We start from the raw sequence: 15004 nt of genomic DNA, 5'->3' as shown, positions 1-15004 counted from the left end.
TCTCCATTCATTGGAGCTGTGGTTCTAAGAAGGTGGGGTCAGCATCCATTGTTCTTTTGGATTCCCCCCCCCTCCTCTAGTTCCTTAGCTTCTGCTTTTGATAGAACAATGTTATAGATCAAGGTAAGGAAAGCCACAAGTTTTGTGATAGATACCGCAAAGGGAAAGCCCAAGGAACTGGATTCTCAGAGAATAATGAAATTAAACTAGAAATCAATAAAAGAAAGAAAGAAAGAAAAATCTCTAAATACCTGGAAATTAAGCAAAACTCTTCATTTAGATTATTTAAATCCATGGATCAAAAATCAAGCCTTGGGGAAAATAAAATATTCTGAACCAAATGAAGATAAAATATAGCATATCAAAATTTGTGAAATGAAGTTAAAGCAATACAAAAGAAAACAAGATGAGGAAACACTTCCTAGCTTATGTTATGAGTCCAGCATCACTCTGATACCAAATTTAAACAATGATAGTACAAAGAGAGAAAACTAAAAATCAGTACTCTTCGTAAACATAACGTATAAAAATCCTCAACAAATTCTTAGCAAATCAAATATGGCATTATACAAAAATAAAACAACACAATTAAGTGGGGTTTATTCTGAGAATGAAAGGCTAGTCCAATTTGAAAGTCAAATAGATGTAATACGTCATATTTAACAGTTTAAAGAAGGAGACCCACCAAAACGTACCAATTGATATATAAAAGGCTTCAGGCAAAAAAAAAAAAAAAAAAATATGACATCCATTCAAGAAAAAAACTGTTAGCAAACCAGAATCAAAAGGGAACCTTTTCAATCTAACAAATGGAATATCTATTTAAAAAAAAGAAAGAAAGAAACTTTACCTAACATTGTATTTAATGGTGAAAAACTGAAAGTTTTCCCTAAGAATATCTAACTTAACAGTCTCTTAGAAATAAAGAACCTAGAGATTAGAAAGGAAGAAATAAATTGTTCCATTCCAAAATGCATGGTTATCTACTTAGAAAATCACAAAGAATCTATTTTTTAAAATTACAAAACAAGTGAATTTTGCAAAGTTTCAGGATATAAAAATCAACACAGAATTAATTATACTTCTACATACAGCAAATATACAATTAGAAAATGAAACTTAAAAAACAATGCTATGGGCTGGAGTTGTGGCTCAATGGTAGAGTGTGAGGCACTGGGTTTGATCAATGCTATGGGCTGGAGTTGTGGCTCAATGGTAGAGTGTGAGGCACTGGGTTTGATCCTAAGCACTATGTAAAACTAAAATAAAGGTATTGTATCCACCTACATATATATATATATTTATTTATATTAAAAAGTGCCATTTTATCACAGGTTCCCAAATTGCAATACTTAAGCATAAATCTAAAGAAATATATATAGGATACGCATATTCAAGTCACAAAACATTCATGAAAGAAATCAACAAATAAAAGACATGCCATGTTTCTGAATTAGAAGACAACAGGGAAAAAAATGTCAACTCCCCCAAACTGAATTAAAGCAGTACTAATCAATATTCCAGCAGGATTTTTCAAAAAGACAAACTGATTATAAAATTTAGATGGAAAAAAACTAGAATAGCTTTAAAAAAATAAGAAAAAATAATATTAGAAGAACCATAACTACTCAACTACAAAAAACATATAAAGCTATAGTAATAAAAACTGTGTGATACTGACAAAGGGATTTAGGCAAATAGATCAAAAACTATTTTTAAAAAATAGGAATAATTAGATAGTCTGGGAGTGTGGCTCAGTAATAGGGCACTTGCCTAACTAGTGTGAGGCTCTAGGTTCCATCTCCAGCATCACCCCCCAAAAAAAAGAAAGAAAGAAAAGAAAATGTAAAAGGAAAAAGAAGACTTCAATAAGTGGTATTGGAACTGTGTACATCTATGTACACAAAATATTAACCTTGACTTAAACATTGCATTTTATATAAAAGTTCATACGAAATAAATCAAAGATCTAAATGCAAAACATAAAACTTCAAAATTTCAAGAAGTAAATATTTTTTAAAATCTTCATGGCCTATGGTTAGGCAAAAAGCCCTTAAATACAATAAAAGCACACTTCATTTAAAAAAAAAAAAAACTGGTAAACTGGACTTAATCAAATTTAAGAACTTTTGCTCTGTGAAAGATATTGTTAAGAGAATGAAAAGCTACAGATTATTAAAAAAAAAAAGTTTATGAACTACATACCTGACATAACTATACCCCAAAATATGCTACTTCGGCATACTGTAGAAGCAGGAAGCACTCTCTCATCTTCGTCCCCTACCCTTCTTCCTTAAAGCAAGTTATAAAATCTAGGAAGGGATTTCACAATCTTCCCTGACACACATCATTAAGACTCTCATGTGAGTGGTGCTCTCTCTATGCCTACAGGAAAGGCACACCCTTTATTCTGAAGTGTCAAAGAATGAACAAATATGGCTTACAAAGTTTATCCTAGTACCCTTAGATCACATTCTTTTCCCTATGGCATCTCTCCTGACTATTCACTCTTGATCAAAACTAAGAATAAAAAACATAGGTTCAACTGTTACTTTAAGTCTTTGTTTCCTTAAGAAATCTCCTGTATCAAGTAAGACTTACATTAAATAAAGTTGTATGCTGTTCTGTTCATCTGTGTTTTATTATAGGGGAACTCATCCATGAGTCCCTAGGATAAGTCAACAAGGAGGAGAAAAATAACTTTTTTTTTCCTGCCTTAAGTGACAAAAAAAATTTTTATCCAGAATATTTAAGAACTGTCAAAGCTAAGGAATAAGAAAATAAAGAGCCCAATTAAAATATGGGCAAAACACATAAACAGATACTTCACAAGTTCAATATGGGGAAATGCATATTAAAACCATAATGAGCCAGGCAAAGTGGTGTGTACCCATAATTCCAGCTACTAGGGAGGCTGAGGCAGGAAGATTTTTGAGTTCCAAGCCAGCCTGAGCAACTTAGCAAAACCTTGTCCCCAACACTAAAACAATGACAACAGCAATGACAAAAAACCACAATGAATTAGCCATCACAGAAATGCAAATCAAAGACATGATATCACTTTATACTCAATAAGATGGCTATAATTTTTTTAAAAAAAGATAATACGAATCTGAAAGGCTATGAAGGCACCAAACCCCCCATTCACTGCTGGTAAGAATGTAAAATGGGGGCTGGGATTGTGGCTCAGAGGTAGCGCGCTCCCCTGGCATGCATGAGGCACTGGGTTCGATCCTCAGCACCACATAAATATAAAATAAAGACATTGTGTCCACCTATAACTAAAAAATAATTTAAAAAAAAGAATGTAAAATGCTGTAGCCACTAAAGAAAACAATTTGCATTTTATCCAAAAGGCTAAACATATTTATCAGATTATTCTGCAATTCCATTCCTAGGCATACGACCCATAAAATGGAAACACGTCCACAAAGAAGCTGGTACACAAATGTTCATAAAACATTATTTGTAATAGCTACAAGGTGGAAAAAACCCTAGTGCCCATCAGTTTATCAGACAAATTAAATGTGGTACATCCATACAACAGATGATTCATCAACATAAAGGAATCAAATACTGATACAATCTATAATTTGGGTAAACCTTGAAAATATTATTCTAAGTGAAAGAAGCCTGACACAAATACCATATACTCTACAATTCCGTTTATATGATAGGTCCAGAACAGGCATATTTATAGACAAAAAGTAGATTAGTATTTACTTAGGGCTGGAGGAAGGGAGAAACAGGGAGTGACTGATAATATATATAGGGTTTCTTTTTGGAATGATGAAAATGTTCTAAAATTGACTGTGGTTATGGTTGTTCAATTGTGTCAATATACTAAAAATGATCAAATTATATACTTTGATGAGTAAATTTTATGATATGTGAATTATAGGTTGATAAAGTTGTTACAAAATAAAAACTCAATGAATATTGTTACTCACTTAGAATGGCTTTGCCAAAAATACCAATGTTAATTAAGATGCGAAAACAACTAAAACTTTCATACACTGGAGGTAGAAAGCAAAATGGTACAACCACTCTTGCAAAATGGTTTGACAGTTTCTTATAAAGTTCTACATACACTCATTAAACTCTGATCCAGGAATCTCCTCCCCTGGTATTTGTTTACTCTTAAGAGAAATGAAATCATGTTCACATAAAGCCTGGTAAACAAATGTTTATAATAGTTCTATTTATAATTGCCAAAAAACAGAAATAATCTAGATGTCTTTCAATAGGTGAATGGATAAATAAAATGATACATCCTCATAATGGACTATACTTAGCAGTAAAAAGGAATGAACTATTGATATATACAACTTGGATGAATCTCAAAGACACTGTGATGACTAAAAGAAGCTAATCTCAAAAGGTTGTGCACTGTATAATTTCATTTATATTACAGTTAGAAAATTATTAAATCTATAGAGATAAAGATAAATGTGGCCAGGGATTACAGAAATCAGGGAGGGATAACATGAGGGAGTGGGGTAATGAAGTCTTTTGGTATTCTGTACTGATTATGGTGGCTATTACAGAACTCTCTACACCAGTTAAAATTCTAAGAACAGAATAGATGTGTGGGGGGGGGGGGGCAGATTCTTAGAACTATATGCCACAAGAAAAAGGTAAAATTTCTTTCATGATAATCTTTAAAATAAAATGATTAAAAATTTAACCTAGTGTCAATTTTCTTCAATTCAAACTTAGCTGAACTATAATCTGATAATCTCATTTAATTAAAATACAGAACACAGTTCAAAGAAAGACTGACAAAATGGAAAACATTCCTAGGGAGTACCAAATGGCAGTAAAGCATCAGGAAATATGGTCAATAATAGAGTAAGAGATCTGAAGATGCTAAGTCGAGAACATAGACAGGAGGGAGAATGAGTGAAAACCAAGTCTTCAATAATGTGAGGGGTTGAAAAGTTCACAAGGGGTTAAACCTGTTCTGTATAGTTTTAAAGAGAAATATAATATAGAATCAAGGAATCTAAAAATATTGAGCATTTTCTAGAGCTCCCAGAAATTCACCATACTTCCTCAACAGCTAGATAATCAAGAAGAAGAAAAGTTCTCAAGACTCTTGCATTAACAAAAGGATTGGGTTGGATGAACCTAGAATTTTCTTTCAAGTCAAATATTATAGGAATCTACGAACTATAACTTGTAAAGTTAACATATGATAGAAGGCACTGACCATACACAAAGGTATTCCTTCCTGTCAAAACATCACTTCTTATCACACAACAATGTTAACAAAGCATTTTAAGTTCCACATTTTTAAAAAGTTGAATAAATACAAGAAATGAACAAAAGCTATGAGATGTATTTCACTTCTCCAAATCTCATTTATAATAAGAATAGTAAAATTATTACTATCTAATTAAGGTTAATGAAATAGAAACAAAGCTTATATGTTTCATGCAAATTCCTATAAGTATACTGAAAAACTTTCTTGAAAAAAGAAGTGCTCTTTTCATTCAGAGTGGTAGTCCTCAAAAGAACTGTAGTACTCAAAACATCTGTATTCACTTTAAATCTCATCAAGACAGACTGACATTTTTAGGAGAACCATATGGCTTTCTTAACAGTCATCTAGAACAGGATCTTTTGTCTAGTAAGTCCTATTCAAGGACCCTTTACTTATGTATGGAGCAGCTGAATAAAGGAAAGAACATATTTCTAAGCCCTAGAAAACACAAAGAAATAAACTCTTCATCTAGTTTTGTTAAGGATATAGCAAAACATTATAAAAGCAGTCAGATCTTTACACTCAAAGGTGGTGCTCCCCAACATCTGAAACAATTCTTAAAAAAAAAAAAAAAAAAAAATCACTGAAACAAGAGAACTCTAGAGAAGCAAGAAACTTTCTTAGAGAACTACAGTCAGCCAAAGACCACCTCCCCCACAACAAAACAAAACAAAAACATTTCCATTTTAAAGGATAAAACACTTTCTTCTTAAAATGTTGAAGGGCAGAGTTCAACAGCTGCTCTATATTAAACCCGAGCCTTCCAAAAGGAAGAACAAGAGTCTCTAGAGAGGAGTAATATGGTTGGCTTTCTCCAAAACTATCAAACTACCTTCTCTCCCTTTTAACAACCTCCTCCCAAAGCCTTTGTATTGCACATGGGTGAAAAGCATAAATCTTAATTTAGATTAAGAAAATATTCATCAATAAAAGCAATTTTGTTTCTGGAGATTTCCCCTATCTCTCTCCCAAAGAAAACTATTTCTGAATGAAAACTTACCAAAAAAAAAAAAAAAAAAAAGTTTTCAGCCAGCTTCCCATCAGAACATCAGAATCACCACAGAGTTAAGCCTCAACCTAAACATACTGGACCAAAATATTGGGGCCAAGGCATCTGAATTTTGTATACATAAAACTAGTAATTTTGATGCACAGCAAACATCTAAAAACCACTGAACTAAAAAATGATTTCAGAAAAAAAAATTAAGTCCACTGACTCTAGACAAGAAGAAAAGATTACATTTGATCAACTAATTATTAAGAACCCAAGGTTGTATTTAACTATCAAAACAACAGATAAAAAGAACTGAACTTTAAATAGCACTTCTAAGTTGTTCTCTTATCAGTATGTAAAGGAGGCAAGACTTAAAATAGTTTACTAAAATATTCAAATATTTTAATGACAGTCACTATAAAAAAAGTGGCCACTGCTTAATTCAGTTACAATAAAGTTCTACCAGAATCTTTTTTTTAATTTTTTTTTAGTTATACTGAAAGACCCTAGCCCAGTTAGCCCAGTTACCTAAGGCCAAGATATGAAACCAAGATATCAGGCAGGCCATAAACAGGTTCAGGCTCCAGGCATGCTTTCCAGACAACCCGTTGAAGAACAGAGCACCCGCATCCTGAGGCATGAATGAATAAACCGGAACAGATAAGCAGGAACAGAAAGAATAGAATGCAGACCTGTGGTTTTTGGAATGCAGACCTGTACCCCCTAGGTGGCCTATATGCTAGATTTAAACAAACCAATAAAAAACCTGTTGCTTCCCGCGGCGAAACCTGTCCCAAACCCTATAAAAATCTCTGTATCCCCAAGCCCGGTGTGCCAGTTCACCAAAGCTCCGGCTGAGGTTCTGCTGGACACCCGCAGGCGCCTGTGTCCCAATAAACCCCCTCGTGCTTTTGCAGCCAGTGTTTTGTGTGATTCTCCTTGGACAGGGAAACGGGGGTCTTTCATTAACGGGGTTGTCTTTCAATACATGGGCACAACATCTTTATTTTGTTTATTTATTCTTATGCGGTGCTGAGGATGGAACCCAGTGCCTCACATATGCAAGGCAAGCACTGAGCCACAACCCCAGCCCATCGACCAGAATCTTTGGACTGTGCAAACAAAACAAAGTTATTAGAACTCAAATATTAACTGTATAATCCATCAGCCTTAAAGAGTTTAAGATTTTAATCACAATAAAGTTCAGCCATTATCAGAGCTTAATTAAGCCTACATAATCGACAGATTTAGTTGCTTAATATTCAAGCATATGATAAATGAAAAGAGGTGGTGAAACAGCTAAAGGAAAACAGGCTGGCAAGAAAGAATACAAAGGGCTGGGATTGTAACTCAGTGATAGAGCACTTGCTTGGCAGGTGTGGGGCACTGAGTTTCACTCTCAGCACTACATATAATAAAGGTCCATCAACAACTAAAAAAAATATTTTAAAAATACAAAAACATTATTAAAAAATACTATTAAAAAGCTGACATAAGAACTCAAGTATCATAATACACACTTGGTAAGGTTTTGAAGGTAGCAGAATATAATAACTGTTTTCCTAATTATCACTGCAGTAAGGAAAACATAAAAAGTTAGGTTCAGCATACCTCATTTAAATGTATTTAAATACATACAAAATTATGTATTTGTTTAAGAGGGTAAAAAAAATATAATGGAGTCACCTATAAGAAGTCACTCACAAAATAATTACAAAACTGAGGGAAAAAATCCATAGATTAAAAATATTAACCCCTTTCATTGTACAAAAGGAACAAGAATAACATAAGAATATCAGATAGTTTTGCAAATAAAGAACACAACTTGCTGAAAGGCAGAAGATACTGAGGTTTTAATGTACAATTATCAGATATAATATTCCTAACTGCAAAAGTCAAAATATTCATTTAGATAAATAGGGCTGCGGATATAGCTCAGTTGGTAAGAGTGCTTGCCTCCCATGTACAACTAAATCAGAATATTTTCCAAGCAATATAAACTTTAGTAGTTCACTTTTGTACCCTCATCTGAAAAAAAAATGAGAACACTGAGTTCATAGGGTTACTGTGGGAAATACATGAGATAATGACACACTAGCTGATATTCAGGAAGTTAGAAATAAATGCTAGCTGCTGTTGTTATTCATTGGAGCTCAAAATAAATACATAAAAATGATACTCAGATTGGGAATATAGTTCAATAGTAGACAGCTTGCCTGGAAAGGGTTCAATCCCCAGGACTGTACCCACCCCCAAAACATCAACTTTTATCAAAGGATATGATACATTTTAGAAGTTTTTCCTTTTGACATTGTTTGTATTTGGTAGATTTGTATTCTGCCTGAATTATTCATTTACCTCATCCCCAAACTGACCTCTTCCAGCAGGTATTACACAGGAATCAAATTATTCCATCTTTCTCCACTAAGCCCCTCATATAATTAAAAAGTTATATATAAAGATGAAGTTAGTTACCCTAATTACATGAGGCTGTCATAATCCAATGAATACCCTTTCCCAAATAAATCTATTTCTGCCTCTTGCTTTTTAAACTGAATAAAAAGAGAGGTCAAGATGCTTGTCAAAGTATATGAGTACAAAATCTATGAATAACACAATTTCAATTCAGAAATTAATAGAATTCAAGGTGAAAATCCTAAATTCAAGCCACTACAAGTAATTAGAAAAGAATAAATATTTATTGTAGGTATTTTTTAATTCACATTTATGTATGTTACTATTTACCTGGCTTTCACTGATGAGTCTATTATCAGAAACACTGCTTATGGCTTCCTGCTTTTCCTCACACTCATTTCTAAATATATATTTCTTCATCTATGTGATAAGAATTTACTTGCTGTGTGCAAGCCATTAAACTAGATGCAGTATAGTATACAAAAAAAAAAAGATTTGTTGCAGCCTTCAAAAGGTTTGTGATTTCACTACTGATATCCTTATTTCATATGCTAAAACCTGCTCATTTGCAAATGTTTGTGTGTCTGTGTTTTTAAAAAAAAGTATAGGTTGTTATGCTGAAGAAATCAACAAACCAAACATCTTTGTGGCTTACTTCAAAGCTTTATTTCTCATTCCATTTACATTTTATACAATCTACAAAAACCAGTTTCTGCTTTGCTCCATGTTGTTTTTCTGGTCTAAAGGAGCAGACTCCACCTAGCCCATGATTATCTCACAGCAAAGAGAAAAGGTACATGGCAGAATAGGACAGCTCTTTGGGCTTCAGTTTGGCATGGCACATCATTTCCACTCACATTTCACTGGCCAAAGCAAATCGCCTGGCTGAGGACTAGGGACATAACAATCTATCACAATACCTATCAAAAGTACTAAAGAAGAGAAAAATATTTAGCTGATTCAAAACAATAATAAAATTAGCATTTAGGGAAGGTTTACTATGTGCCAGACACTATTCTAATATTTATATGTATTGAACTATTCAATTTTCCTAAGAAGAAATCAACAAACATATATGCTATTGATGAAAACGGATCAACCAAGTTTGGGAATTTGTAATGAGGAAAAATATTTCAAATATACTTCAAAAATATTTCAAGCTCTCAAACACTGTCTGATACATTAACAAAGACAGCAAAAGTAGCTAGCTGCACCTGAGGGATAGGAATCTGTTTATCCATTTTATCTGAAGTAGAAGCCAACCTATTGGTTTTAAATGTTCCAAAAGTTTCTCAAATTTTGGCTGAGACTGTTTCACCGAAAGATGAAATATACATAGAACTGTTATTAACCTTAGGACCCCTTGCTCATCAGTGGTCCTTGCAGACTCAATTGCATACTGGGAAATAAAGCAACAGGATAAAACCATAGATTGGAGCACAAAATAAACTTTACAAAGAGGTCTCAATCACTTAGTCCCCACTATAGTCATTAATTAACACCCACTGAGGATCTACCACCCTAAGAACTATGTTTGAGGTAAACACAGATCAAGTTTAAATTGAGAAGTTGATATAGAACTAGGTGAGATAAATATATATGAAAACATCAAAATGAATAAATAAATAACACCACATCAAATAACCTAAGTCCCAAGTACTGCTATTTTGAAAGAATGCAAATTTATCTGGTGAAACATTGCTATCCTAAATAGTTAAATTTACGCTGGAAAATTCCTTAGGAAAGTGAGGATAAATGTAAATGATTTATCAAGTTTTCTCTCACCTCAGGCTCAATCCAGGGAAATGGACACTCTATGGCACAAGCTCAGTAGATCAGCTGAAATCACTGGCTCTATGTAAATAACCTTTTCTCTAGCTTGTGTGTATATGTTGTTGGATTTTGTTTAGCTTTTTGATTTTTACTGATATACTGTAAGTAAATTCAAATGTTAATGTAGCAGCTTACTACTTCCTTCATAGTTCTTTTCCTCTATTCCTGACTCCCCTCCTTCTTATATGGCTTCTGATTCCACTCTCATATTTTACTCAAAATATCTGAAATGTCATTTGCAAATTTTTAAGCATTACAATAAAATTTGATGCATTATTTCCCCATTAGTTGGTTCTTTTTTCACTCAACCTTTTCAGATTCTCATTACTCTCAAATCATAATAGTAAAAGAGAGTTTCAAAATAACATTTAAGGGAAAGGAACCACAAATTTCCCTCAAAGTAAGATGAACATCATTGGCTCTCTGGGGAAAAAACAACAACAAAATGTGTAAAAAGTAAATAAATGTATTAATTTGTATTTAAAAACTATTTTCCTTGGCTTAAGTTTTTTAAGATGTGAATCAAAAGTCATCTTGAATGATTTAAAATTTTATTTTCAAATCTCTCATAACAGTTGCAAGCAAAAAAAACTCTTAAATTTGGATTTGTAGTCAATAATTATCATCAATTCTCAAGATCTAGTATTTTAGATTTAGAGATTTATCTATAAAACCCAAAAAAAATGGCTGTGCCCTAAACTTAGATATATTGACATGTTTTTATTAACTTACAGCAATGATCCCGTCAAACTTGATTTCAGTTCTAGGGCTACCATGAGTACATTATTATTTATGAAAGTACAATTAATCCCCAAAATATCCAAGGGGGAAGATCTAAACAGGATTACCTCTATACTAGCCTTAAGTTATTTAGTAGAGTATTTTACTTTAGAGAACTACTTTCAAGTTTTTAATTTAGTGTTCCCCAAATGTAGAACACTAAATTAAAAATTAATTGTTTACCTTTCCCAATTTGAGAACCTTACTTTTTAAGCTATTCTACATTATATATTGCTCCACAATTGCCTTCAAGTCTTTTCAGAAGCCACTAAATTTATCGAGCAAACCCTCTTCTTTTCCTCATAACAGTATTTAAAAGCCTAATAAGTCACCTCCAAAAGTTCCAATTAACTCGTTTAACTCTGCATTACCGCATTCCCTTTATGTTTGTTTAGCGTTACATTAATAGCACTGAAACACGTTTTCTATTCAATCTTTAACCACTCACATTCCTCCTCCCACCCCAACCCTACCCCTGTCCAATCTTTTCAACTTTGGTCTAAGCATTTAGTGTAGTCTCCACAGCATGCAGTAGACATTTAATATAAGCCCCCAGGCTGTGTAAAAAGCGGCAAAACATTAAGACTTTGCTGATGAAAATGCTAACCTGTGCATGTAACGTGTGTACGCTATTAATACTGAAATGAATTCAGAAAAATTCAGAGAAATATGGAAGTGAAGGATTAAGTAAGGCAGTAAAAAAATAAATAAAACCACCATCACATTGTATTGCTTCAAAGCAATACAATAAAACAATTGCTAAATTATTGTGACGCTTTAGTAAAACTATGGATGGGAACAATTCGGGGACTACCATCAGTCTAAAAAATTACCTTCCCTGGCTCGGGATGTAGCTCAGCGGAACAGCTCACACCTGGCAAGCGAGGCCACGGGCTCCTCCCCAACACCGTAAAAAATAAGAACTAAGAAATGTCTTCCAAAATTACTAGCAATGACATTTTTAATAACACTAAAGTCCTAAGAAAAAAGTTTTCCTGCCATGCGGACTAATTAAACAATCTTTCTGTTCGGAAGCCCAATAAACACCACTTACACCAAAGACCGAAGTGGTGAACAAACAGGTGACAAATGGAAGGGCCGCGAAAGTGGGGAGAGAAACCAAGGTGACTCCTGTCCTTCTCTGAGGGGCAAAGGTTCCGCTCAGAGTTCCCGAGACAACCACTCCCCAGAGACCCTCTACCTCGGCCACGGACCAAAAGTTTCCAGGAAACCAGAGGTCCGGCTCCCCCTACCCGCGCCCACGCCCCCACTCGCCAGGCCAGCGCCGGCGAACGCAGCTAGTCCCAAGTCCGCCGCCCTCTCCCGAAGAGAGGGTCAGCGGAGGACGCTCTCCGAGGCCTCCTCCGGGACCCGGCCAGCAAGGACTCCACAACTGTGGAGGAACCTGAGAATCTTGAAGGAGAAGCCGGACAATTCTGTTACCTGGTTGGAACCCTGGAAACGGAAACAGCAGCTGTAGCCGCTGCTCTTCTCCCCAACAACGCCTGCTTCAGCGCCACTGACATTAAGACCGCCGCCATCTTGCTGCAGGCAAATGGCAGGATGGGAGGACGGATCCCCGCAAGGGTCTAACTTCCTTCGTTCTCAAGCCAGTACAACCGCAACGTAAGGGATTCGTATGGTGTCTGCTTTCCTTCCAATACTGGGGTTTAGAAAAGAGTTAAAAGGTTTGGTTGAAAGAGATAAGAAGGAAAATGGATGAAAGAAAAATGAAGAAGTGCATTGAGTGTAAATATTGCCCCATAAAAAAGATAATCCTTATTAGTTGGTAGGACTTATTATTTAAAATGATAATGGAAAGGCCGGAAGAAAATAATTGAAAATTTAAACGCCTGCAACTCATAATTTTTCAAAGAACTCAAAATATCAAGGGCTGAGCCCATTGGGAGAGCCAGAGAGCTCGTTGAGTCCTTGAGAAACAAAAGTAGCACTTTCCCAAAGTGTTACCAGATTGAGTTTGCAAGCCCCCAGGACAGGACTGTATGCAGTTTGAATTTCTGTAGTTATAATGATCACATTTTCCACAAACAATCTGGCCTCATGAAGGATTTTTTTCAACATGTGGACTCATATGAAACCCAATAGAACCTAATAATTTTAAAAATTTTAACATTTGTTTTTGATTCAAATTATTAAACATGTATGAAGTATAATGTGGTGTTTCGTCACAGGTATATCTTGCATATGGAGCACTATATTTGATATTACTGTTTCCTCAGTAAATCCTGAACGTGTGATTATAATTCATAGACATCAAAGATATTATTATTTTAGTGCTGGGAATTGAACCCAGGGCCTTGTTTATGCTAAGCACAAGTACACTCCTAATCTCCCTAATATTGTTAATAATATTTATTTAATAAATTTAATTTATTAAATATTAATGCTCAGTGCAATAAAACAAAACCTATCTTCCAAAACAAGTGTTGGATATGTGTTTGTATTGTGGACTACTGACTTTTAAGAACAATGATTAGCTGTAAAAATTTAAAAATGGAAACTAGAAGTTGACAGTGGTTAGGACAAGAAAGGAGTAGCCCTAGAGTGACCTTTGTTGTGATGGAGTAGTACTGGATTTTGATTGTGATGAGACAAATTGACATGTTAGAGAATAATATAGGACTATACAAACACTTTTCATCAATATCAGTTTCCTAGCTTTGATATTGTACTACTACATTTTGAGACTGTATGATTCTATTTATATAACTATAAGTAGATTTATGCAATTTGTGACCTTTTGGGATTGGCTTCTTTCAGCATAATACCCTTGAGATCCATCCAAGTTTTTGCATGTATCTATAGTTCATTTTCTATTTTTTATTGCTGTGTAGTATTCAAAGGTATGGATAATTTAACCATTCACCTACTGCAGAACATTTTGATTGTTCTCTGTTTAGGACAATACAAATACCTGCTTTGAGCAATCATGTACAGGCTTTTGTGTTTTCATTTCTATGAGATAAATGTCCCAAAATGCAATTGCTAGGTCATGTGGAACATGTGTGTTTAGATTTTTTTTTAAGAAGCTACCAAACTGGACTGGAGGTATACATCACGCCTGGGGGGGTGTACAGCAAAGTGTTAGAGTGTTTGCCTAGCATGCATGAGGCCCTGGGTTTGATCCTCAGCACCACAAAATTACAACAAAACTATTTGTCTAGGGCTGGGGTTGTGGCTTAGTGGTAGAGCACTTGCCTCTCACGTGTGAGACTGAGTTGGATCCCCAGTACCACATAAAAATAAACAAAGATAACCATCTCCTTCCACCATCCTTGCTATTCCCCTTCTCTCCCACCCCCTATTCCCTCCCATGCTCTCCCTCCTTACCCCACTTTGAGTCACACCCCCTTAAATCAGAGAAAACATTCGGTGTTTGTTTTTTGGGGATTGGGTAACTTCACTTAGCATAATCTTCTCTAATGCCATCCATTTCCCTGCAAGTGCCATGATCTTATTCTTTCTTATTGTTGAGTAATATTCCATTGCGTATAAATGCCATATTTTTTTTATTCATTCATCCACTGAAGGACATCTAGGTTGGCTCCACAGTTTAGCTATTGTGAATTGTACTGTTATAAACATTGATGTGGCTGTATCCCTGTCGTACGCTGTTTTTAGGTCCTTTGAGTATAGTCTGAGAAGAGGAATAGCTGGGTAAAATGATGGTTCCATTCCCAGCTTTCCAAGGAATC

At 34.7% G+C, this 15004-nt stretch overlaps 1 protein-coding gene across 2 annotated transcripts in view; it reads right to left on the bottom strand.

Annotated features, from left to right (window-relative positions):
- Nucleotides 1-12863, bottom strand: part of Ndufs4 (NADH:ubiquinone oxidoreductase subunit S4) — a 108288-nt gene extending 95425 nt beyond the window's left edge. For both annotated transcript variants that reach the window (XM_026385934.2, XM_026385935.2), the window contains exon 1: nt 12732-12863. In XM_026385934.2, the coding sequence (XP_026241719.1) occupies nt 12732-12829 (98 nt within the window). In that variant the 5' untranslated portion in view covers nt 12830-12863. The remainder of the gene's footprint in view (nt 1-12731) is intronic.
- Nucleotides 12864-15004: the final 2141 nt, after the last annotated feature.

Source organism: Urocitellus parryii, chromosome 1, assembly GCF_045843805.1.
Source record: "Urocitellus parryii isolate mUroPar1 chromosome 1, mUroPar1.hap1, whole genome shotgun sequence".
NCBI lineage: Eukaryota > Metazoa > Chordata > Mammalia > Rodentia > Sciuridae > Urocitellus > Urocitellus parryii.
The sequence above is the reverse complement of the archived record's forward strand: the minus strand, read 5'-3'. Positions and strand labels throughout refer to the sequence as shown.